This window comes from Vipera berus, assembly GCF_964194415.1.
Source record: "Vipera berus genome assembly, chromosome: 11".
NCBI classification, from domain to species: domain Eukaryota; kingdom Metazoa; phylum Chordata; class Lepidosauria; order Squamata; family Viperidae; genus Vipera; species Vipera berus.
The window spans coordinates 655,059-679,805 of record NC_138214.1 but is presented as its reverse complement, the minus strand read 5'-3'; the positions used below and the strand labels follow the sequence as shown (position 1 = coordinate 679,805).

The window sequence follows — 24,747 nt, the reverse complement described above, 5'->3', positions numbered from 1 at the left end:
AGCCTCGTTCTCATCCCTGAGAGACCCCATGATTCTACAGGAGGCCATGCCCTGCTCCCCTTCCTGGGTTTGCCCCCAGCTGCTTATCTGCAGCATTGAGACCCTCACCTTGGGCAAGCTGCTGCTGACACCCACCACCAGACTGCAGACGTGTGCAGGCAGCTCAGTCCTGCTCTGGGTCACTCTCACCAACTGTGGCACCAGTTCTGCATCTGACGCCCCCGTTGCTCTTCCCTGGAATATTGAAAAAGCAATGAACTCTGGAGAACAGAGAAAAAGGGGCTTCTGTTTTGAAAACCAACAGACCTTTCCCGCTCTGGCTGCACCTTGGATTGTGGAACTCCTCAGGAGCAAGGGGGGAAAATGTCAGGCCTACCAAGCTGCAAAGGACTCAACTGCTGGGGACTATGCACCCCCAGGACTATGCATCCCAAGGTTAGCCCTGGCTGCATCAGCAGAATTCCCCCCCAGGCTCACACCCATCCTGAGGAGGAACAAGGAAGGGGGGAGAAGCCCCTTTTTGCTAATACCCCCTGCAACTCCACTACTACAATGGTGGCGACTAAGATGGTTTTAAAAGCTTGGGAGATTGTATGTACACTTGCCTAAGATTTATGCTGATTAGCAGTGTCAGAGAACTACGACACACTTGCTAATCCTTCCTTCTGGAGCCACTTTTCTCAAATCTGCCCCTCTGGGTGCCTAAGCTGTTGACCAAGCTATAAGCATCCACCTGCCAATTCCGTCTGCTGTTGCCATGAGGATGGGAGACGTGCTCTTTCCTCTTTCAAAAAATAAGCACTGAAAATCACAGACATTAATTTTCTAGGCTTGGCCAATTAAAACACAGCTTGTTAAGTAGGCCTCAAGGTCAGCCTGAAAGGGAAGCAGCACACAGCCCTGCAAGTGACCAGCAGGGTCTCTTCCCAGCCTCAGACTTTTAGAAGAAACCGAGAAAGCCAGGAGATGATGGAGGTAGGAGGGGGAGGAGGAAAGGGGGGGCTGTGGGGAGGAGCTACTCTACTGCCCAAACCAAGGACCCACCAGGGGCCCAGGGGAGCCTCAAATCAGGGCAGGGGGATGAAAGGGCCGCAGGACCTCGGATCCCCCCAGGGTGAGCAGGCGATCCGCCACTGGCTGGAGAAAGGCGTTCAAGCAAGGGGGCTCCTGCAGCTTCCTCACCAGACACCAGTGGACAAAGTGCTTCCCACGTGTTTCTTTCTTGCTCAGCAGCCAAAAGGGGAGGGCAGAGCAGGGCATTCTGCCGCAGAGCCAAAGGCAGGTTCGGGGCTTGGGACGAAAGGGCTTGGCCCTAGTGTGGGGCCAAATGCAGTTCCTCATCGCCGGCACAGCTAATCAGGCATCCAGAGAGCTGTAAGAGGTGCTCAAGGGAAGCAAAGGGGAGCCCCTCCTTAAGGGGGTCCATCGGCCTCACCTGCAGTGGCTGGCCCTCTCGGCCCCCTGGGTCAGCAGCATCGTGGATCTTGGAGGGGCTCCCAGGCCCCAGATGGGCAGACCCGTCTTGCTGGCAGGTGGGGAGCACGCTCAGCTCATAGCACTCCTGGATGTCTGGGAGACAGACCGAAAGACACCTTGAGAGGCCAGCTCAGAAGACCCCTCCTGCTCTGCCCCCTGGCAGAGAACCCCCCCCCCTGAAGAACCTCTGAATATGCCGGGATGCCATTCAGGCAGGCCGCATTGAGGGAAACGCAGCCAGGTTTCCCCAGAACTTCTGCAGACCAGCAACAAGCAAGCCTGTAAGCTGATGCCCCCAAGTGCATCTTCTCCCTCCCCAGGCTGGGAAGAGCAGGCCCTCCCAAATGCCATTCCCAGAGGTTGCCACACCTCCCTGCAGCCCCTCAGCAGAATCTGGGCATCTGCTTCTCTAACGGGCTGGTCGAAGGGAGAACTGGCTACCAGCCAACCCTGTGGGGCTGTGGCTAAGGGAGTCAGGCAAGAGGAGCCAGGTGGTCTCACCTGCTGAGCCAAAAAGCAGCCCTGCTCCGCAGAGAACTCCCAGCGTAGCCAGCAGGGGGAGCAAATGTGGCCTGAGAGTGAGAAGGCTCTCCAGTGCCCCCCCCCTTCTTTTTATCTTGCCTCCTTCCTATTAGGCTACAAGTCTTAAAGCCAGAAGAATCTCTGGCCTCAGAGGGAGAAGATGCCCAGAGGCTGCACAATGTCCTCTGAAGAGACTCCGGTCTTTGTGGGATACAGTTCTGGGGAGGCCTGAACATCGGGGCCCCCCCCCAAGCAGCTGCTCTGCCACCGCAACAGGGACGCGGTGGCTCAGTGGGTTAGGATGCTGAGCTTGTCGATCAGAAGGTCGGCAGTTTGGCGGGTCGAATCCCGAGTGCCGCGTAAAAGAGTGAGCGCCTGTTACTCGTCCCAGCTTCTGCCCACCTAGCAGTTCGAAAGCACGTAAAAATGCTAGTAGAAAAATAGGGACCACTACGGTGGGAAGGTAACAGCGTTCCGTGCGCCTTTGGCGTCTAGTCATGCCAGCCACATGACCACGGAGACGTCCTCGGACAAGCGCTGGCTCTTCGGCTTTGAAACGGAGATGAGCACCGGCCCCTAGAGTCGGAAACGACTAGCACGCATGTGCGGGGGAACCTTTACCTTTACTTTTACTTTTTAAACCTAGATGCACCCCCAGGAGGGGCATAGCCTGCGCACTCGGCTGTTGCCAGCCACCCTTACCCAGCAGGGCCTGGAAAAGCTCACTCTGAAATACACGGACCACTTTCTCGATTGAGGCTCGCAGAGGCTGTTCCGCCGGGGACTGCAGAATCGCCTGATAGCGGGCCAGGATTGCCACAGCTCGCTGGGTGTCTGCAAGGCAAGAGCAAAGCTTGAGGGAGGCCCGGGGCCTGTATCCACCGAGCTCCCCCTCCCCAGGACACAGGGCTCCTCTCCACACAGGCAGGTTCCTGCAGCTGGCAGGGGGCACTTCCTTATCTCTCCGTTTTCTAGCATGGATCAGAATCCAGGATCCATATTCACACAATCAAGGCAAGGAGGAGTCCAGAACCAGGACTTTTTTTGTCCCATGGAGAGACCAGGCCTGCTAGCACCAACGAGCAGCTCTGGCGGTTCCAGAGGTCCTAGCTAGACGGGGCCGGTCTAGACAGGAGGTTTATCTAAATTGGACCGGTTCTCCACATGTAAGAAATCTCCTTTGGAGTGACCCGAAGTTCTCACAGAGATGGAAGGTACTTCCAAGCTTCCAGTCCTGTTCTGTCACCCCCTCACCCAAGGATTACCCCTGTGTACTCTGCCTGCACCCCCAGACCTACGAGACTCCCAGCAATCCCAGGGGCCTGTAAATGGGCCCCCAAACAATTCAGTAGAATATGTAGCCAGGTGTTCTGTTTCAAGTCCATCCCTTGGAGACACTCTTGGCTCAGGACCGCCTTGAGACTCAAGGTTGGAAGGCATCCCAGGGCGGAAGGAAAAGGTAAGCAGGTTTTCAAGAGAAAAGTGCCATTCCTTAGAAGCACAACTTTTCTACAGCCAAGAAGGTTGTAAGTGGGGTCTTCCTCCCCAGGGCCATCTCAGCTGGGAGGACAAAGGCCCGGCTGCAGACCCTCCTCTGGCTGGGGTGATCTCAGGGGAGGGGATGGAAAAGGAGCAAAGAGCCCCCCCCCGCAGATGGAGGTCCACGCCTGTGGCCTCTCCCTGGAGATGCGGTCCCCAGGAGCCCCTCAGGGGAGGCAAGGGGGCTCCGACTCCGCTCCCAGCCCCCCTCCCAAAGCTCCAGTTGTTGCCCGGAAAACTTTAATGCCTCCGGAACTCCTGCTTCGAAGTCCTCCTCCCCTGTTCCCCCCCCATCCGGAAAAGAGGAGAAAGTTCCTGCACAGCCGGTCCGAGTCCCGCGTCCGGAAAGGCCGCTGCTCCTGGGCCCCTCTAAGGCGGGGGGAGCTCAGCGGCCGAGAAGCTCCTTCCGAGCAGCCCCGGATCGCGCTGGTCCCGCGGATGGCCCCCCGCTCCCTCCTCTCGGCCGGCGCCCCTTACCCGTCCGGGCGCTCATCGGGCCGGGCTGCGCGTCCCCGGGAGGAAGGCGGACGAGGGCCGGGCCGGGCCGGGCCGCCCTGGCCGGAGGAAGGGCGGGAAGTGCGGCGCCGAAGGGGCCGCCTCCAACTTTCTGGGCGGGCAGACTCGCCTCTGGCCGACCGGGAAGCGGCCGCAGGAAGCGGTTTCCAGACGCTCGGCAGCCGCTCCCCCTCTCGATCCTGAGGACTAGAAACGCCGCACTCCGGCCGCGGGCGACAACAGTCCCGGGAGGGATTAGACCCCTAAAGCCGCCCGAAGCCCCGGAGGAGGCGACAGCCGGGAGACGAGGCGGCTGGTCTAAACTGCGCCCCCTCGTGCGAGCATCTCTTGGGAGGGTCGCCCAAACTTTTCCCTTTGGCGAGTTCGGCTTCCTTCAGGTCTCCCGGCGGCGGCTCGAGCCCCCGCCCCCGGAACCAACAGCTGGCTTGCCAGCATTCCTCACGTGTCTTAGCGCGGGCGGAGACACGGGTTTTGGCTCTCCATGAGAACGGCTTTTAGAGTGAAGCTGCGTAACCGAAGGGCAGCTGTCTGGCTCCCGGGTGCACCGTTTCCAAAACTGGATGTTGTAGGAGAGCGCCCGGGGTTCGCCACTTAGAAAGTTTGGAATGGCGGCAGATTTTTCTCCGCTTCCTCTAACTCCTCGGCTGAGCTTGGACTCAACTTTCTGGCTGTTTGCGGGTGAGAAGAACCGGTGTCTGCCAAGGGCGGAGGTGCGGTAGCTGCTGTGGGAATTTATGCTCTCACATTCAGAGGAACCCCTAATTGCCAGCTGGTGAAAAGATGGACTCGTGGACTTCCAGAATTCCCCAGCCAGCATAGTCCACAAGTCTCCCAAGTTGCCAGGTTTGGAGAGCCTGGTGCACCTGATGAGCAGCAGCAGGTGCACCCCCCGTCCCCCCCCCCCCCGTGCTGTGCTGAACCAGCAGGACTTCTGGAGGGAGATTGGCCCAGCAGCCTGGCCCGGGAGAAGGGGCAGCAGCCAATCATGCAGCCAGTTAGACGTAGGAAGGAGTCGTGTTTGGAAGGGTTATGATGGTTACGTCAATTAAGCCAGTTTTCTGGGCTTCTAGAAAACAAATTAGCTAACCACAGGGTTTGTCTATCATACACCCGATGCTATCTAAATAGGGTTACAATGAAACAAGCTTTAGATTCAGTTCAGCCTTTGATGAATCAAACTGTGACTTAAGGCACTAGTCTGGTGATTTGGGTGAAGCAGTCTGGGGCTTTCCCAACAGAAATTGACCAGAAACCCAGTCCAGCCTCATCCTCTCCACGATCAGAATTTTCTGTCCAGAAGAGAAAGTGGCCCGGGACACCAGCTCCATCAGAAGTCCACTGTTCATTGTGGGAGGCTGCCAAAGTCTCGGGCTGCCTTTCCCCCCAAAGGGGCTCTTGACGTGCAGCCCCCCGCTCAGCCTCTGGGGCTGCCAGGAAGGGCCGTCACTGGGCACAGCAGCCCAGCTCTCTCCTCTAGGAATAAACTCCTTGCAGGAGCAGGAAGGAATTGCATGGGGGGGGGCAGAAGAGGCCTGTTCATTCCTTCAGAGTCCCCCTCCCCCCAAATTAAACTACGCCAGAGTCCTGCGTTACTGAGCGTCAACAGACCAAACATTTGGAATTTGTGGCAGGACAGTTTGCTGTGAGTCAGGGGCTTCAGGGGTTCTGCTGCAGCGCCCGAAGGGCCACGAGTCCCCCCAAGACACAGAGGGACTCACTTAGCTGCCCTCCCCAACGAGGGGCTACCTGAGATAAAAGAAATCAGGCCAGGCTCTTTGTCAAACATTTATATTTATAGCAAAAATAGGCTTTTCTCTCTTCCCCACCCCCCCAAAACATTTACACAGTAAACAAGTCAGCTGCTGCCATAGTCCCACACCGGGTCCCCCCCCCTTCCCAGTCTCCTTTGCCAGTTGCCCACTTCTCAGCCATCGACCGCAGCCCCCCTCCTGTGGCAGAGTTATTCCGCCATCTGCCAGGCAGAGTCATCCCTGCAGGATGGCCCCATCAACGAGAGCCCAGTATCCAAACTCAGTCCTTGGATCAAGAGACGTGAAACACCCCCCCCTCCCGAATAGCCACAGGAGGGGGGAATGCCAGGAGAAAAGCCAAGGCCGGCTGGGTATCTGCACTGTGTGGAGGGGAAGCACAATCTGAAGGGGGGGGGGGTTGTCAGTCAAGGGCCACAGTGTGGAAGACGGCTGCGAGGGAGGGCAGCACATTTGCAAGTGGGGGGGGGGACTTTGGATATGAGGATGGAAGCAAGATAAGAGCCCTGTCTGGCAGGGGGGATCAAATTTGGCTTCCGAGGATCATTTGGATGAAAAGTAGGGGGTGGGCTGTCACTAGAAGAAGTGCTAGGGAGCCTTCCTTTTTGTTGCCCCCCACCCCTAGTGCAAGATGAGGCTAGCAGAAAGTGGCCCTCTTCTCTCTCCAGAAACCCCAGTCCAAGATGGCAGCCCCCTTCCCAGCCCTCCAAGGACAGCTGGGTGTACTCTATGAGCAGAAGAATGGCACGAGACGAGGGAGCCCCCTCCCCAATACTGTAACGGAGACTAAACATCATCGCTAGAGTTGACTGGGAGAGAAAAAGGATTGATGGACTTCCCCCACCTCAGGAACATGGAAGCCACGTCCCTGTGGCTCCCTTCTGTCCACGAGACTCACGGCCTGGGGATGAGCAGGAGCACCCCCAGCTGCCCTCCAGTCTGGGGCTTCTGCTGCAGGCCTGTTGCCAGGCCCGGCTTTTCACATCTTGAAGGGAAAGGAGAGGGTATCAAGTAAACAAGGGGAGGGGCCACTGCCAGAGCGCAGCCAGCCAAGTCCAGGTGGCCCCTGTGGTCTAGGAGACCATGTAGTGCGTGATGGCACGGAGGGCGTAGAGCAGCTCTGCCTGCAGCCGGGCCTCCAGGATCAGCAGATTCACATGGACCTGCGGGAGCAAAGAGGAGATCAGCCTCAGACACCGGAGACCCTCCACCACCCAGGCGTCAGGACTGAGAAGCTCCAGAATCCCAACATGACTTGGCTGAGGGGGGGGGGGACGGGCGGGGCAGTCCTCTGACACAGGCAGCATCAGCAGACAGCCGGGGGTGGAGCAAAATGTATGGCTGAACTGTTTTAAAAAATGGTACGGTCAAAGTCTTTTAAGATGCTGCTGCTGCTGGAAGGACAGCCCAGCAGCATCAGCACAAAGCCCGAGGCAGCCCCGGCGAATATTCCACCACCGGTCTGGACCTTGTTCAAGCCATCCGTGCTGCCAAGGACAGCCACAAGATTATTCTCTCTTGCCTCTGCTGAATGTCCCCGCATCAAAACTGACTGGATAATTCTGTCTCTCTCTTCTGCTCCATATACAACACCCACCTTTTCACTGTGCTTGAACTGTTTCCAGAAGCGCTCAAACATCTGGGGATCCATCTTCTCTGGAGAACAAGTCACAGTTTTGATGTACAGCTTGAGGATCCGTTCCAGGAGATGGTTGACCTCTGCATAGTCATAATCATCATATCTGGAAGGGGAGAGGGAAACAGGAAGCAATCCGGATTTAGCACCAAAGGAGACCCCCAATTCATCTTGAACAAGGCTAGTTGGTAGAAGGTCCTGACAGACCAGGAATTCTCAGGCCAATTTTTAAAAGGTAATAGCAAAAAGTTTACAAAGAACAGAGAGAAAATTCTATCCAAGTCCCTCGTCTCCATTAAGCCGCCCAACGTTTTATCCTCTAAACCTGCCTCCCTGCCTTGAGTAAGCAAATTGCAGAAAGATTCCGCTGCGCCAGTTTGGCCCTGCAAGGGGGTCCCAGAAGTGGGGGAGGAGGAGCACCTGATGCCAAACATGCAGTGGATGTAATTCCAGAGGCCCCGCTTGAAGGTGGCGTGCTCACAGCCCTGCCGCTTGGCCATCGAGCAGCTGTGAAGACTGTCGACCGTACGGAACTTTTCATCCAGCAGATGCCCAATGTCGGAATACAACCGATTCACCAGCGAGAAGCCATGGTCTTCCCAGGAATAGTCCTGCCCGGATCAGAAAGAGGGTGGCTGGTGAGGGAACACTAAAGGGGGTGAGGTCAGCAGCCCCCCACCCCGCCCCAGGCAAAGGGAAGGCAGAAAGCCAGCCAGGATCCTGGGGACTGCCAGGTTTGTTCCACCTGCACACGGAAGATCTGGGGCTGGTCCTCGTTGCACTGTGCAAACTCCTGGTAGCCAAAGCTGGGATCCAGGACATAGCAGGACAGGTCTGCGGCCCCCGAGAATTCCCCATCGAACCCTAGAAGACAGGCCCGTTCAGCAAAGGGAGGAGGCGGAAAGGGAGGCCAACAGGCAAGCAGGAGGGGAGATGGCATCCCAGCTGCTCTCAAGGGCCTCCACCTGACCCTCAGTGCTGGGACTCACTGAGCTTTCCAACCCTACCAGGAGGCCCCAGGACGCTCCGGGCAAGGCCCTCCACCGTCTCTCTTACCTTCTTCCCGCTGGGCAGGCAGCCGCAGCTCCTCCCGAGCCTCACTGCCCACCTGCAGCCGGTGGACACGCTCCCGAAGAGACTCCAGCTCCACGCAGGAATCCAAGGACTGCAGAGGGGGAGGAATGCGACTGAGAGGCCCTTCCTCTGGGTCTAGAAAGGGCACCCCATGCCCTGCCACTGGGGCCTGGTACCCTATACCCGCGCCCACCATGCCCCCCCTTCCAGGACCACCAAGAAGCCGAGGCACGCACCCGTTTGCGGTTCAGGTGCAGCAGCTCCTGGCTGCAGCCGTTGCCCACGTCACAGAAGCAGATGCTCCCCGGTAGGCCCAGCTTCAGGGAGGCCCGTCCCTCCGGGCCGAGGTCCTGCTCACAACCACAGCCAAAAGCAAAGCTGGCCAGGGCGTGGTAGTGGGCAAGAAGCACAACTGCGTGGACCAGCTCGGCCAGGGACCAGCTCTGCTCACTGATCTTCAGCAGCTTCTGCAAGGGGTGGACCGAAAAGAAGCAAGTTATGACTCCCCCCCCATAGCGCCCCTCTCTCTCCATCAGCCTTTATACTTGCTTCATGGTGCAAGTGGCCCCAGGCAGGAGCCCCAATTGCCGAGGAGCTCCAGACGAGGGGCAGCTCTTCCTGGGGGCAGCCAACCAATCAGAAGCCAGGAAGGAATGCTGGCTTCCGAAACCACGGCGGTGCATCTTGCTGGGATTAAGCTTCAGCCCAGGCCTGCTCTCCCCACCGCCCCTGACCCAAGGAAGAGCCTCAGTGGCACCTCCAGAGGGGCCATGGGCCAAGATGCAGAAGGACACCAGGAACCTCTGAGCTCCTGCCAGTGGACCACTGCCCAGGGGTGGAAGGTACCAAGTGGGTAGAAACTCTGCAACTGCAGCACCTTCATATACCCCCCTCCTGAAGGACTTATTCTGCAGGCTTATTTTGGTGGGGGGAGGGCAGGAAGGACCATCTGCTGATCCCAAGGAAGCCATTTGGGATGGAAGGAGCTGGGGTCTGGGAGAGGGTCCTTTGCAGGTCACAGATGGGGTGGGAGAGAGAGGGGAGCTACTTATGCTCCTCCCACTCATCAGCTACACCTCAGGGGAGGGGGGCAGGCACGGTGAGCCCAGCATCCAAACTGTCACAGGGAACGCTGCGCTCTCCCTTCCCAGGGCCCCAGGTGTGCCCCTCCCCGGTCCGGTCTGCTACCTCAATGTGTTCCTTGCAAACCAGCCAGGGCCGGTGGGCCAAGACCTTGTTGATCTCACTGAGCCGGCGGAGTTTGGGGGGGATGCAGTCCAGCCCTCTCAGCCACAGGGGGTCGCCGCCCACCCGTAGGAACTGCAGCACATGGAGATTCACCAAGTAGCGACATCGATGCCGAGCAGCGGCCTTCAAGAGACACGCAAGGCACTAAGATCAGTAGGGAAGGCGCCCCCCAGGCCAGAGACCTTGCTCAGTGTGGTCCCATCCTGCCCCTGGGAGTCAGAAGCCCACCCAGCGCCCCCCAACTAAGTCCACCTCCTCCTGATCCCTTGCCTGGCATAGTCTCCATCAGCGCCCACCCCTTCTGCTTTTGCGTGGGGGGGGATAAAACTCTGTAGGTTATCTTCAAGGGTCCCACAGTGGACAAGGGCCAGCCTCTCCCCTTGAGATGGATTGATCAGAGTCGACATCGTTTCACAAACCAGCTGCAGCTCCCAAACAACCCTTGTTCAGTTTTGAGTGGCAAGGGGGTCAAGAAAGGGGGTGGGGAGCTCAGCAGAGAAGCAAGCAAATGAAATGGCAAGCAGGCAACCTCAGCCCAAGCCCAGCAGGTTCTGGTGAGGCTCTTGATGCTCGCCGGGATGGGCCCCAAGACGCCGAGGCGCAGGGCTCTCTGGCCAGGCTCTCACCATGATGGCGATGAAGTGGCGGCAGTCGAAGGGCAGCGGCCCGTCCATGTGCAGCAGGTAATGCTGGAGGCGGAGGAAGCTGTCCAAGTAGTGTGGGTGGTAGCCCATCTGCTGGGCGATGGCCTCGATCCGCCCCCTGCTGGCCAAGGCCTTCACAAAGAGCAGCTGGGGGGGCCTCTCCTTGTCGCTGGTGCTCATCTTGCTCAGCTGGACAGGGAAGGGCAGAAAGAGCAGAGACCATGGGGCAAAGGCCCGCCAGACATTGTGCAATGGGGGCGGGGGCTGCAGCAGGGGAGGGCTAGAAGAAGAGCCCGGGCAATTCTCTGCAATTGGCAAAGTCCCCGTCCTTGAGTACCAAAAGCACCAGAGGCTGCCAAGGGCACGGAAGAAACACCTGGCTGGGCAGAGCAGGGTGGGGGCTGCGCCTTTGTGCTCAAGGCGTATTTTTGGCCAGAAAATCCTGGGGAGGAGTCACATCTGGAACCAAGGGAAAGCAGGGCATGCAACTGGTACACGTCAGGCATTGCGGTAAGTTCTCACGCCTGCTTTGGTGAGAGACATGCAGCCCTCCACCTGAATTTTAAAATCCCGGGTAAGCCTCTGTCACCAGAGGTAAATTTCCCCAATCACAGTCTCTGCACGCTTTGCATGATGGAAGCTTCTCCCTGTCATGTCTTCACACACCCCCAGGGATTTTTTTAGAGCCCACGCTCAAGATATATCCAGAGCAAATGTTGCTGGCCCTTAAAGTCTCCTTTCTGAAATCTGCAGCTGAATCCCCTTCCCCAGGTGGGCCACAGTCAGGGCAGGACCTGCCTGACGGAAATCCTCTCCCCTGGTGACCAGCCTCTTCCCCACGAGGAAAGCAAGGGGTCTCCTGGGAGGAGGGAGCAGCTCAGAGGAAGCAAGGGGTCTCTAGGCTCCACATCCCCCATCTTTCCAGCAAAGGGCCCTTCCAGGCAGGGGCCCGGCAGAGAGTCCCCAGCCCAAGATAAGCCTGTTCACCAGTGCAGAACAGCAAGCCTCCTCCAGGCCCAGTGTAACCACCAGGGTGGCTTCATCAAGAGCCTCCAGGATCTGGCAAAGATGCAGGGACCATCCCAGGGGCCAAGTGGCTGGGGGGAGGGGGAGATGGAGTGGGAAATTCCTCCCCTGCCACAGGCCAGCATAGCTGCCTTTCCAGAAAGACCCCAGAGCTGAAATTAAAGCAGCCTCAGCAAAGGGGAGGTGGAACCCCAAGAAGCATCCCCAGAACTGAGGATCCCCACCTGACCTCCCAAGGGACCTGGCCAGTGTCCGGCCTCTGCAAAAACAAAGGACGACAGGGGAGGCAGTGGGGGAAATCCCATTCGCAGGCCTACTCCCCAAGCAAAAGCAGAGGCACCATTGTAGTGCCAGTTTGAAGACCAAGAGACAAGGGGGGGCTCCACCACTTACAAGCATCCTCCCCCCCTTAAGGAAATCTTCAGGAGCTCCTCCAGAGCCCCTCTCCTCCTTTCAGGACGGGCACTCACCAATATTTTGGAAGAGGCCCAAAAGACAGATTTGGGAGGACTGACCCCGCTTTTCTACCCACCTCTGCAACTGACACTGTTGGGGGGGGCTGAACCAGAGAGCCGCATCCCCCAACAGCCCCCCAGAGGCTGCAGGGGGAAGGAGACAAAGGCAGGATGAGCAAAACAAAGGAAGGGGCCCGGGCCCTCGAGGCAGCAACAAATTGGGACAAGGCACGCGGGGGGGGCAGCTTTTGCTGAAGCAGCCCAGCTCCCAGTGAAAGCGAAGGCTTGGCCCCCTCCCCCAAACGGGAAGGAGCGTCCCTCCGCCAGTCTAACCGGAGAGAACTGGAGGAACACGCCCCCCTGCCCACGGAGCAGCAGCAGCAGCGGCGGCGGCGGCGGCAACAGCTGGATCGGTTCGGTCACCCTTCCCTCCGCGGTCCCGGTCCATTGTCTCTCCCGGCCGGTCCCAGTTGCGGCCGCCAGAGCTGCCGCGCCCCCTGCCGGCGCGACCGCCGAACGGCAAGAAGAGAACGAGAAAAACAAGTTTGATTGGCAGCGCGGGCGGGGGGGGCAGGTCGGTCCAGCGGCGGTTCGGGCTGGGAGCGCTCGCATCCCCGCCTCCGCCGCCCGGGCAGGACGACCTGGGTCGGGGCGAGGGCGAGCGGCGCCGCCGGGAGGGAGAGGCGGGCAAGGTCGCCCCTGCCGCCGCGGGCACCCGTCGCCTCTGCCCGCCCCCCGGCCGGAGCCCCCTGGGCGCTGCCGGGCCGCCGCGGACGGGCCCGCGCTGGGGGGAAACCGGCGCCCCTCGCCGGGGCTCCGCTGCAGGGGAGCCCGCTCGCCCCGCTCGAGGCCGGCTCCCTTACCTGCAGCCTCTGGCGCGGCTTTCCGCGGGGGGGCTCCGCGCTCGGGGGGCGGAGGATCATTTTCGCCGCCGCCGGACTCGCAGCCGCCACCGACGGGAGGCCGGAGGCGCGGACAGCCCAGCCGGAGTCGGGGCGCGAGGGGGCGTGCCCACCGCCCGGCGCCGTTCATACACCGCAGCGGGGGCGGGGCCGGCCGGCCTGCTGGCCAATCGCGAGCGGCGGGCGGGCCCTGCGGCTGTCGGGGGGCGAGGCCTCGTGGGGCCCAGTGGAAAATTCCCTGCCCGTCAAGCGCCCGGGCCCCGCCCCCTGAGAGCAAGGGGGCGTGGCCACGGATCCAACGTGGTGTCCCTTGACAGCTCTTAAAGGAGCCGCGTCCTGTTTTCGCGCGGAGCCCGCGGAGGTCGGTCCGGCTGAAAAAAGGCTCGGACGAAGCCCCCTATAATTTTGCAGAAAACCATTCGGATTCTTTCGCCAGAGGTTTCCTTCCGAGGTCAGGCGTGAAACATCCACTTGCTTATGGGTTACAGCGTAGATCGCAAAGTTAATAATGCACAGCCGGTTGGTAAAAAGACTCCTAAGCCCCCCGTTTCCGGACTTCAGCCTGGGAAGCGACTCTAAATATCCATTCAGTATTTATCTGAAGCGCCTTATTCGTTTATCGGGAATCACCCAGTTATCAGCGTAAGCGCCGTCCTGACAAGCCGACCCGGCATCTGCCCGTGCCCAGCCCGGCTTTGCCAAAAGGAGCCAAGCAGTAGTCCGCCTGCGCCGTGGCTTCTGGAGCAGGAGACCCCTAAGCGTTTCCCTGCCCCTGGGTACCCTTGGAACGAACGCCGGACGAGCCTCCCCAGGACAACTCCAAGCACTCTAGCGCTGTCGTGAGCTCACGCGCAGGGGAGGCCCCCAAAAGGGAGCTCCGGTGTTTGATATGTTCAAAGGGATTGCTACTTTCCATTTAGACTTTTTAAAAATGTACCTCCAGGGGTTTTTCCTGCCCTCTGGGGTGCCCTCTTCCACCTCTACTTTTCCTGGCTTTTGACTTCCAGACCTGGGATCAGGTAGGCGAGAGACGAACACACACCCCCCCCCGGTGTACCTCTGGCTTTGCCAAGTTTCAAGGGGCTACCCAGAGCTCATCACTCCTAGCTGTGGAGGCATTCCCCTTGGCCCTCTGCAGCGCTGCCAAAGCAGCCGGGCTGGTCCGTGGGCATCCCTCAAGGCAAGAAGCCGCCCGCCCGCCAATGTCCACCTTGCCCCCCCCCCCGCCCCCGCACTGCTCCTGGAGCCAGGGGCCGGCAAATCCCGTTTCTGCTGCAGCTTCTCTTCAGAACCTCCAATCAGGAGCCTCCCTGGTGACATCAGCCTCGAAAGGACCTCACCGCCGTCATCATCACCCATCCCGAATGTGAAACAGACCGGCAGACAATGCAGCTGGAAGCCCTCCCGGCTCCTCGGCAGGGCATCGGCTCCGGAGGAAAGATGGGAATGGGGCTGGGGAGTCAGGGCCAGAGGCACTTTTATTGGGGCGCAATGTCACTCCCATGGGTGCAGCGGAGGGCCTGCTGGAGGCCGGAGCTCCCCCGGGACCTCTTTCCAGGGTCAGCGGTGCTTCTCCTTCTCCTTCCGGATGGCCTCCAGTCTCGCCTTGGTGGCGGCGGCCGTTTTGCGTGGCAAGCCCTCCTCGTCTAGACCGCTGGCCATGCTCCCTCCGGGCTTCCCAGAGCTTTTTCCCTGAAGGGGGAGGCAGCACAGATCACCGGGGCTTCTCGTAAGGCGCGGGGCGGAGAGCCCACCGGCCAGCAGCAGCAATGGGGGCAGCGTGGTGCCCAGAGCTCCCTCCTCCCTGGCTGCTGTTCGGCAGCGCAGAGGAAGGAAGGAAAGCAGAGGGAGGCTGAGTCCTGGAGCCATCACGAAAGGGGGTCCCGGGGGTCTGGCTGAGAACAAGAGGGGAGGCTTACCACCACCTGATTGGCCATGTAGGAGAGGAGCGCTTCCATGGTTGGGGGCTTCTTCCCATCCTGGTTCTTGAGCATCTTCAGGCGGCTTTTTTCAAGAAACTCACACTGGTTGCGAAGAGAATCTAAGGGGGAGGAGAGGCTCTGTGGCTCTGCTGGCGTTGCCAGGGGAGGCAGAGGTGACCAGGCAGGTCATTCGGACCCTCCATGATTCAGGAGGGCTGGGAGGAGAGGAAGGAGGCCAAGGGGGATGGCATCGCTCCCCCTTACCACCTTCACTTACCCACTCCAAGGTCCCTTGGATCCAGAGCTGTTAGCCAACGTCCTGACACCTCTCTCCCCCTTCTAGCAACCCCCATGCCAGCCAAGGTGCCAATGTCAGGGGGAGCAACAGTGCCTCCCCTTTATTTGGGGGGAGAGATCTGTCAGATTCATATTGATCAGACCACCCCCTTCTCTCACACCTGGCAGCTCTCCCCAGTTCTGCCCACCCTCCCAACCATTCCCACAGGTGTCTCTCGGGAGGAAAAAGCTTCCGGAGACCCACCCTGTGCCAAGGTTCCCTACCCAGCAAATCCTGCGGAGGAGACTTGACGAGAGGGTGGAAGGCTCGATAGCTGTGTTCATTTTTGGTCCCTGCAGTGAAGGAGAAGAAAAGCCCACATTAGGTGCTGCGATCCTAGCAAAGCTTTGGGAGATGAGCTGTGAATGCTTTGGCCTGCAAAGATGCCAGGGCACAATGGCTGGGTATAAATGCCCAACACTTAGATGGTGAAAGTTGCAATCGGGCACGGTCCAAACATCACCCCCCAAACTGCGGCATAAAGCATCTGGCTAGCATGCAGACAGCCACTCGGGCCCAAATGATGGTCTGCTAACGGGGGAAGGAAGGAGAGGCCTCTTCTGTGGACTCTGGTGGAAGCCACCCTGAGACAGGGGGTGGTTGGAAGGTTCCACTCAGGTAGTTGCTCAACTCGAGGCAGCAGTGGGGAAGACCTTGGAAAGATATCTGCCCCCACCCCCCAGAAAGAGGGCATCCACCTCCGACTGACTTTCCAAAACGTTTGGAGCCAAAGCAGGACTAGGACTCTGGGGTGGGCTGCTCCCTGCACGCACCCACCTGTGGTGCCACGCTCCACTTTGCAAACGTAGTAGGTTCCCCGTGCAGTGAGGAACTTGCTGGCATTGTCTTCTGGGAACTTGACCAAGAAAATCAGCTTCAGGGTCCCATTCTCTTCACACAGGTCGATGGAGTCTGAGAAGAAACTGCAGAAGTTGGCAAGCAGGATTTCCCCCCCCCCCCAAAGAATGAATGACTTTGTCCCTCACTCATCCTTCCTTAGATCGTTCAGGGCTTCGGCTTCGCAGGGGAAGAGCAGAGCACCTCATCCTTACCTCCAGGTTCACCTGATGGTTTTGCCCAGCAGGAGGAGGCCGTGCAGCCCCTCCCTTTGTGGGTTTATCCAAGCATTGGATTGATGAGCCTGAAGACCTGACCCTTGGGTACCAGGCCGGGAAGTTTGGTGAATTGTCACCTGCGAACTATTGTGCTATGGATGTTGGGTGTGTTTCTATGGATCTATTCTCATCACTGATGTATTTTTCAGTTGTTTTTAACATCAAACTGCCAAGACAAATTGAGTGAGCAAATGAACAAATGAATGAGGTTGTGTGCATGGAGGCCCCATCTGGCTTTTGGGTGCACAGCTTTCATCTGACCAGAATCCACATCTCAACACTATTGTTCTAGCAGGCCTGAAATATCACTTCCTCTCCGTTTCTGAAGTCATCTTCTTCCAGGCCCACCTCAAAGCCCTGAACTCTTATCCAAAAAGCTACGGGCCTTCCTTCCAGAATCCGTTTCTTCCCAATTGGTAGCGGTGACCATTGTCCTACCAGGCAAGGAGTAAATGCCCTGAGACAATCACCACCCATGAGATTCCATCAAGGCTTACCTGAACTGCGTATGGTGGAGCCACGTTCCAGTCCAGCAGACACCAAGCCTGACCACCAGCCACGCTCCCTCCTGACTCGCTTCCTTGTCCTTGCCAGTGTCCCAATGATGAGGCATTCCCCTCCCTTGGCCCTGAACAGCCCAGGTCCTTCTCACCTGTCCTGTGCAATCCCACCTTATCACGCAGGTAATGGGTTAGAAGCATAATGGAGCAATTGATGTTGGCCAGGAACTGCCGGTTGTCTGAAAGGAGAGGAGCTGCGGTCACCGCTGAGCAATGCAACGTTTTCCCGCTGCAGAACGGTGGCTTCTCCTGCCCTGTCCTGGGGAACATCAGCAGCTCTGGGCCTGACTGGCCACCTGAGCGCCATCACAAGGAAGAGCAAGGTTGGAGAGGACGGACACACGACTGGAGAGGGGGAAGGAACGGCATTGCCATTCTGAGGTTGCCCGTCGAAGGCACAGCCTGGAGTCCTCCACACTTGGTGCCTGGATCTCGTGCGTGCCTGGCCCGGGCCTCCTCGTGGTCTCGCCCGTCTGGCATTGGCATCAGGGCCCAGGGAGGGGTTCCCTTGGCTGGATGCATCCAAGGTGGAAGAGCCATAGTTCAGGGTTGCTTGATCTGACTCGGGCCCCGAAGTTTATTTGCCCGTACAATCCGCATTCTGCCTCCAGTCTTTGGAATAACAAACACATTAATTCTGGATTAACGAGGATTGTGTGCCTCATAAAACACATTTTTAAAAGGAGCAAGAAGTGGGGGTTGCACCTGCCGTGACAATGCACGTCCCTGAGAGCATCCAGTTTCTGGGAGGAGGGCCAAATGTTTGGAGGGTCTGCTCCTGGCTCTAAGGAGTCCCAAGAGGCCCTGCCTCAGCTTCCCCTCTAGTTAGATAAAGCAGCCCATAGGGCGAGCTCTCCTGCCTGCCTCATGTCCGCTCCATGAACCCTCTCGGTCCACCTTTCCTTACCTCCATGCTTGATGATAATGAACATGCCCCAGCTGTCTTTGGCACGGCTGGCAAGTTCTCCAGGGTTGAGCAGCCTTGGGGCTTTTGTGACACGTCATAATGAATGGCTTTGTGAGGCAAGCAGACAGGCCTGGCACCCTGACCGAGGTTTCCTCAAACATAGCTTGTGGAATCAGCCATAATAGCTCAGTTTCTGCGTTGCACTAAGCCATAATATGGTTTGGCTGTTTGGTGGGGAGCCCAACCAACCCACTGTAGTTTATAAACCTGGGTTGATGGCCAGGTGTGTTGGGCAAATGTAACCAACTGTATTTGATTCAATAAATAATAACTAAACCAGAAGTTTAATACTCTCCACAAATCAGGTCAATGAAATGCTGTCTGAGAAAGTCTGCAGCATGTTTAATGAGAACGCATTTCAGGACAAGCTTTAGCTTTGAGTGCCCCGTGAATTTTATCAATGGGAATCCTGTAATTGAGAATTTGGTGAGCAGAAGCAGCTAAGTGACCAGGGGCTCTGGATGCAACAGCTCAACCATCAAACTAGGACCAGTATTGCCAGGGGCGGGATACAACAGGAGCCCTGCAAGGCTTAGATGAAGGAGGCAAGAGACGGAATGAGCGGAATGAGCGGGGGCCTTTTTATTCGAATATAGGAAATGCACCCACTCAGTCAGCAGTAGGAAAGCAGGAGGGGTCAATGGGAAGTCAAAGCCGCCTGGGTGGGGTATCGTGGCTGAAGAAAAATCCAGCACCAGACCCCACCTCCCTGCAGAAGATTACTGGCCCCGTAAGTCATGGGGAAATTCGGGAAGTAGAGGCAGAAGGGGGAAGCTCGGCCAGGGATCAGCCTAGGCACCTGCAGCGCATTCTTTCAGCGGGGGCAGCTTGTGTCATTCCATCCCTTTACACACAGGTGGGGGGTTGGGGTGGCCCTGGAGGCAGGGCTCCCTCCCTCCACGGGGGCTCCATGTGCAAACTCAGGTGGCGAATGCTGCAGGGCCCAGGTTGGCTTTGGGAGGAGGGTCTGGCAAAGGGTCAGGCAACTCTCCGGTCTTGATTGTGGCCTTGTTGCTTGCAGGCAGGCAGTCGCCGCTGGGCAGCAGCTCAGTGATGGAGCAGATGTTTTCATAATGGCTGGGCCTGAAGCTCTCCAGCATGTCTTTGGAGACTCCAGACCAGTCCTGGCAAAGAAAGGACAGGTTGGAAAGACACGCGTTCCCCGCCCCCCGCAAGCTAAGACTGAGGACAGACAAGCAGAGCCAAGCCTGGGCTGCAAAGAGGCCCTGGTAGGGCGCCTTCTCCCTGCCACAAAGTAGAAATCACCTGGTTTTTTCTGGGACTCTGAAGCTGACTCACGTCTCGTAGGCTTTGCCAGACTTACTGAGAAATTGCCTTGATATGCAGTGAAGAGATCCTCAAACATCCTGCTGGGTTTTGGGATTCTGGGCATCAGGACCACCCACACTCTGTTGGTGAGGAGACTGGATGGGATCCAGAGCTGTTTTACCTCCAGCCCCGCCTCAATTAGCCCACTAGACTAAGAGAAGTAATTAGAGGTGGAGGACACGGACATCTCTCTGTTAGTGGGCCGTGCTCTGGGCAAGATGCCTCAATTTCTCCCCCACGGGTCCAACCCAGCAGCCCCTCGCCCCAGGCAGAATCAGCCCCAGCCTCCCCTACAGCCCTGCTCACCTCTCCATCCGCAGCAGGCCCAACAGCAGCAGCAGCAGAACGATGGAGCCCAAAGGAATCGCAACATCTTTTAGTGAAAAGGGCAGTGAAGCGGGGGACACGTCTTCTGCAAAGGAGGAAGCCAAGTAAAGGTCTCAGACCAGGAACGTCCTCGTCTTCACACCTCGTGCCAAAGCAAGCAAATTATCTGCTCCTGGAGTTCCTCTGCCAGAGTGGCAGATCAGAAGTTCCCCCACATCATCTGAGGCTTGACCAACTTTTGACTCTCCAAGACAGTGCAGAACTTCCAAGAGGTGGGGCAGCTGGGTCTCAGCAGCACTGCGCCCATGGAAAAGAAAACCCAGCCAGGATTTGTGCATTCCCTATTTGAGTTCAGTTCCCCCGGGAGTGATGCTCCCCTCCAGCGGCCCATCAGACAGCCTATCGCCACCGGCCTCTATGCATTCAGTAACAGCCAACAGCTGGACTAGACACGGGCGGAAGGGACTGAGGTTTTAAAGGCTCTCTACAGCCCTTTGTGCTTGGCAGTTCCATCCACACTCGACCCAGCACTGTCTCTTCATCCTGTAAGAAACACACTCAGCTTCCAAGAATTTGACAGAGTCCAAATTCCATCCTCCTCTTGTGAGACATATCCCTTTAGGAAAGTGGCCAATTTTAGTCTACTAGCTTTTGTCAAAATTAAATCATTTCCATTAATATAGTTTTACATTTAAAATTTTTAGAATCTGTCAAGCATTAGCCAGCTTTTTGTGCCAGGATTTTGCATACCTGGTAATTTACTGACCCAGTTATTACTCCCCTCCAAAATCAATTTCCTAGCTTCTTGTGGACTATCACATTCACTGCTCTGAGATCTAGTGCACTAGTCCATAAGAACCATCAAGTTTCTTGATAGGTAAAATTGGAATATCATATGGGGACGTACAAGATTCCCACAAACTCTCCATGAACTGATTAACGACTGATTTCAATCCCTTTTTCTCTTCCAAGAGAATGTTCTTTCACCCTTACTACTTCCCCAACATTCCTTAAAGCAATTTCAATTGAAGCTATTTTCAATCCTCCCCTATTTCCAGTTCCAACTTAGACTTTTGGGTTAGTTTATTTCTCCTTTTCTTAGCGGACATAGCGCAACCCTTATTTTTCTTTGACCCAATTTAATGTCCACCCCTAGGACAGACTAAATATCCCATTTTGCCAAATTTACCCGTGTCTGACAATTTATCTGGAAATCAGGCATAATTCCCATTTCCCCATTCATGGAACATCAAGAGGGGCTTGGAATCCTATGTGACCACAAGGTTTACACCCTACCCGGAAGGCCTAGTTTCCCTCCCCCCCACACACACGAGAATCCTCTACTTGTGTCCTACCCGTGTTTAAATCTCTCCCTATTTGCTTTGCCCTTCCGAAATTAGTTTCTCTGTTCACAGTGTGTGCGGGGAGTTTTGCCGGGCACCCAGGTCTGCAGAGGCATAAGCAATTAGCTTCATTATTATATGCAAGCTCTTGTGGTTAGGCTGTCAGCGCAGACAGTTCCTGTTCTTCTAACCTTTGCTTTTTCTTGTTATTGTAATCTAGGCGGCATTCATTTTCCAAGTATTCACTGTTAAACTGTATTAAACATGGACAGATGCAAAAACCACTTTGTTATTCCCTACAACCCTGAGCCCTGCTGGGGTGCAGTGAGACCCCTCGCTTTATCATACTGGCCATCTTTTATCTCGTTTATTATAATTTCTTTGACTGTTCTGAGCTGGCGAGAGTTGTTGAGAATTGGGTAGCCCCTGGCCTGCTCTGCACACCAGCTGGAGGCTGAGATGTGCCTTTAGAGCAGAGGGCGGCTTCCCAGCGGCTGTCGCCAAAGGCAGGAGAGGTGCCCATGGGCTGGACATTGTTCCTGTTCCCTTCTTGGCTTTGGGAGACAGAAAACCCATCCTGTCCTGCCTGCTCACCTTTTCCCCAAAAGATAGGGTTGGATTCCTCACTCCAGAGATCTGTGGTTGCACAGTTGTCGTGCACTTTACTCTTGACATAGAAGGTGTAGTGCTTCTTAGGATCCACACTGGGAATTTGGAACTCCATGCTCTTTACCTGGTATTCCTGGAAAGCAAGACAAATGTTCAATTCCTTCCTCTAACAGAAGGGAGCCTAGCTCTAGTGCCGAAGCTTGTCCTAAGATGCCAGGAGGCCAGGGAGCTTCGGCTGCCACAGACTAGGCAGCTTCCCCGCTGGAAGAAGGAACTTTTCAATTTTAACACACGCTCTTCCTCAAGCAAGAGGGGGGCTGGGCTCCGAAGTAGACAAGGACACGGCCGTTCAGCGCCACAAGGCTTCCTTTGGCACTAATTGGTTCATCCCCCCTACCCAGCCCTAATGTGGTTGGTTTCTCGGTGGCCAGATGTGAGCCCAGCCACTGGGCCGTCCAGCAGCAAAACTTGCCTACCATCCACTGTGTGTCCTTGTTGCTCTTGTATCTGACAGCGTTCTGCAAACACCGGGCTTTTTTGTACGGGGTGTCCCAGGTCAGGAGCAGCTGGTGGTTGCTCAGGTTGTGCAAGGTGAGGTTAAAGGGCCTGCCAGGTCTCACTAAGAGAGAATTCAGAGGGAGCCCTGAGGGCACGGGAGCTTGGCCCACCGGCCTCTTTCCCCACCGGCCAAAGCGCTTCCCTCTCAGCCACAGCACAGCTCCAGCCCAGACCAGCCGGGCAGAGCAGATCCAGAGGCCAACAGAGCCCATCAGCTCCTTAAGAACTGAGAACTTTTCTAAACAACTGCATGTTATGGGGAGGGGGGAAATGGCCCACCACAAAATCAATCCCTGAAAAGAAAGCAGAAAAATTGAGGGTTATTGTGACCATCAGCATCGGGGACTGCTGGAGCCCTCGGCCACCTGGTGAGACAGAAAGGCGGAGACCGGATGGCGAGCCAGGTGAGGAAATGTCTGGTCCTTAAGGCAGCAAGAGCAACAGGCCGGGTTAGCCCTGAGCCCCACTGGGGAAGCTGGGCCTCTCTGCTCCTTGGGATTCCCCATGCAGGAGCTCCTCCATACCTCGGTTGTTCAGTAGGACGGCTTCGCGAACAACATCCTGATCCTGACTGTTGTTGAGGTACATTTTCAAGTAGTTGAAGGGCTCATATTCGCTCAACTGGCACGCCACGTTGAGTCCATCTATCTGTCTGTACTTCTCGCACTCTCCTGGCTGGCTGAAATTCTCAAACCTGTGCAGAGAAGGGACAGCTGCATCCTTTTTGATCGGCAGCTTCAGGTTGGAAGCGCAGGGCAGCCGAGGCCAGAGATGCCGGGAGGTCCTCCGGTTGACCCCCAGCCCTGCGACTTCATAAGGGCGCCACCAGCCCTGGCCTGCTTGATTTCAGGCAGGCGCTGTGACCTGCTTGAGGATTAGAAGGTGCCCACGGCCTTTGGCTGGGGCCGACCCTCCCTTAGCAGGAGAAGCAATTCCGTGGGAGGCTGGCCTGGCTCAACAGGGGCATGAATGCCCCGACCCTGGTACGGGAGGGAGCTCCTGGACAGCTCTACCTTGTGGCAAAGAGGTGAAGGAGGGACTGAAGCCGAGAAAGAGGGGTGCCACCCAGGGGTGAAAAAGGCGGAGGGCACCTACCAGTAGTAGAAGGAGTAGTTGTGAACCGGTTTCTGCTGTCTGCCCCATTCGCAGATCACATAATCTTCGTTGTGGCAAATGCAGTCCACTGTGGGAAGGAAGAGCGAGCATCCGCCACCTGCTCCATGCTCAGCCGAGGCCCCCTCCCACCCAAGCGGGCTGAGAACGGATCCTCCTGTAAGGGAGCCTTGCACGGCTCCAGAGATCTCAGCCAGCTCCCTTCTGCTCCTGCTCGGACAGCCTCTTCCCCCCTTCTTTGATTTTCATTATCCATTTTCAGAGAAGACCAGTAGGCTCAGCAGTGCCCGCTGGGCCTTCCTTCAGAAGGTCCAGATTCCCCGTTTGAGAGAGAAGGTCAAGAAAGTAACCATCGGCCTGGGGCGCTAAAAGCCTGTCTCCAAAGCCGGCCCTTCCCCTGCCCCAATCCCCGTTTCTTAACAGTCCCAAGGCTACTATCATTTCCAGGGTGTCAGCGGGACTGATTTAGAGACGAGCAGTCCCAAGTGAGCTAAACCATGGCTTGCTTGCTGGCTGAACTGCCACAAAGTGCCACCTGAATGCTTAGCCACAAATCATGGTTTACAGATGACAACTGCCCAACATGCAAAGCCAAGACATTCTACAGTTTAATTACAATGTCTCTTTGATCTGATGGATTTTCCTTCTTCCCTCAAGGAAAGTTCAAGGAGAATTTGGGAAGGGGGATACAAGTTCTAGCACCCCTGCCCCCTCCCACACCCTCTACACAGAGAAGCAGGCAAGGGGGCCAGTACCTTTTGCCTGCGGGCTGCCTGCCGCTTCCCCCCCAGGGGCCACCAGCAGCAGGAGGAGTCCAAGCAGGCTCCCCGGATGGTCCAAGACCCTCATTCTCCAGCACGAGGAAAGAGCTGCTGCTCCAGAAGCGCCTGTTCTGACTGCACCTCGAAGCGGTGTGGGGGGGTGTGTGTCTGTGTGTGTCTGTGTGTGTGTGATAAAACTTTTATCTGTGGCTGGAACGCATCACTTCCGCCGCCACCCGTTTCCTGTGGAAAGTTTCTGGCGTGAAATCCCTGGGGGTATTGGCCCGGGGGGGGATTTCCAGAGGTGGCTGAAACCTTTGGGGGACCCTGCCCCCAACCCAGGAGGCAGAGTCTCCATTGGAGCTCCATCCAGAGCCGGAAACCCTCCGGGATCTTCCCTTGGAAGGGCTGCGAGGCAGAAGAGGGCACGGGAGACAAAGCTGGTGTCCGTGTGTGTGGCTCAGCCTCTTCCCTGGCAGCAAAGTCACCGGACTTGGGAACTTTTAGTCGCTTTAGCAAAAAGATCGGGAACTGTTGCGGGGCTTAGCCCGCCCTGGCGCTGGAGGGGCAGCCCTTCTCCCCCTCCCGCATCGCAGCCCGGACCAAAGGCGGGGCGGGGCGGGGCGACCTTGCCTGGGCAGGTCTGCACACCGCGCTGCGCCCCCTTCCCAAATGCCCCGTCGCAACCGGCCAAGTTGACGCCAAGGCCGGGACTCTCGGCTGCCTCGCGGCGCCGCCGCCGGCCCCACCTGTTGGACTGCGGGGACCTGCAGTGACCGAGCTCGGCCTGCAGGGGGAGAGGCAGGGCTCTTCTCGGCCGTCTCCGTCCGCCCTCGGCAATTTCCGTGCGCGGCGACGTCGGCGGCGGCGGCGAGGAGGGAGGGCCCCGGCCGGGCGCGTCATCGCTTCCGACCTCCGCGGCGGTGCTCCGCTTTTTGTCCTCCGCGCCCCCCGCAGCCGCGCGCGATCCATTCCGGCGCCGCCCGGGTCCTACGCCGC

The 24,747-nt window shown here is 57.4% G+C and overlaps 4 protein-coding genes across 12 annotated transcripts in view; all 4 read right to left on the bottom strand.

The window, feature by feature from the left end:
* Positions 1-4,201, bottom strand: part of DLG3 (discs large MAGUK scaffold protein 3) — a 39,256-nt gene extending 35,055 nt beyond the window's left edge. The window contains exons 1-4 of one of the 2 annotated variants that reach the window (XM_081336452.1): positions 4,015-4,201; positions 2,701-2,832; positions 1,436-1,569; positions 109-234 (exon numbers count right to left, since the gene is read on the bottom strand). In XM_081336452.1, the coding sequence (XP_081192578.1) occupies positions 109-234; positions 1,436-1,569; positions 2,701-2,832; positions 4,015-4,030 (408 nt within the window). In that variant the 5' untranslated portion in view covers positions 4,031-4,201. The remainder of the gene's footprint in view (positions 1-108; positions 235-1,435; positions 1,570-2,700; positions 2,833-4,014) is intronic. The other variant, XM_081336453.1, reaches the window with a different exon arrangement.
* A 1,655-nt stretch (positions 4,202-5,856) lies between these two features.
* LOC308673206 (sestrin-3-like) lies at positions 5,857-13,141 on the bottom strand. 3 transcript variants are annotated; one of them, XM_081336720.1, is made up of 10 exons: positions 12,769-13,141; positions 12,239-12,402; positions 10,407-10,613; positions 9,721-9,903; positions 8,769-8,999; positions 8,515-8,623; positions 8,204-8,322; positions 7,879-8,069; positions 7,420-7,564; positions 5,857-6,985 (listed from the first exon to the last, which is right to left on the bottom strand). In XM_081336720.1, the coding sequence occupies exons 1-10, from the start codon at positions 12,935-12,937 to the stop codon at positions 6,896-6,898; spliced, it is 1,608 nt and encodes a 535-aa protein (XP_081192846.1). In that variant the 5' UTR covers positions 12,938-13,141; the 3' UTR covers positions 5,857-6,895. The 3 variants fall into 3 exon arrangements, with proteins under 3 accessions (XP_081192846.1, XP_081192848.1, XP_081192847.1); XM_081336722.1 differs by lacking the exon at positions 12,769-13,141 and having other exon boundaries at positions 5,858-6,985; positions 11,983-12,324; XM_081336721.1 differs by lacking the exon at positions 12,239-12,402 and having other exon boundaries at positions 5,859-6,985; positions 12,769-12,889.
* A 1,126-nt stretch (positions 13,142-14,267) lies between these two features.
* Positions 14,268-18,625, bottom strand: LOC308673181 (uncharacterized protein CXorf65 homolog). Its single transcript, XM_081336674.1, has 6 exons — positions 18,508-18,625; positions 16,834-16,920; positions 15,844-15,978; positions 15,291-15,359; positions 14,727-14,848; positions 14,268-14,499 (listed from the first exon to the last, which is right to left on the bottom strand). Exons 2-6 carry the CDS (start codon positions 16,880-16,882, stop codon positions 14,368-14,370), a joined length of 507 nt encoding a protein of 168 aa, XP_081192800.1. The 5' UTR covers positions 16,883-16,920; positions 18,508-18,625; the 3' UTR covers positions 14,268-14,367.
* IL2RG (interleukin 2 receptor subunit gamma) lies at positions 18,267-24,720 on the bottom strand (the record flags this gene model as incomplete). Of its 6 annotated transcripts, none has more annotated exons than XM_081336667.1 (8): positions 18,267-18,832; positions 19,033-19,132; positions 19,344-19,449; positions 21,302-21,449; positions 21,793-21,935; positions 22,399-22,568; positions 22,970-23,057; positions 24,498-24,720. In XM_081336667.1, the coding sequence occupies 8 exons, from the start codon at positions 24,718-24,720 to the stop codon at positions 18,629-18,631; spliced, it is 1,182 nt and encodes a 393-aa protein (XP_081192793.1). In that variant the 3' UTR covers positions 18,267-18,628. The 6 variants fall into 6 exon arrangements, with proteins under 6 accessions (XP_081192793.1, XP_081192794.1, XP_081192792.1 ...); XM_081336668.1 differs by having other exon boundaries at positions 19,033-19,117; XM_081336669.1 differs by having other exon boundaries at positions 18,550-18,832; positions 18,975-19,132.
* Between the last annotated feature and the right edge of the window lie 27 nt (positions 24,721-24,747).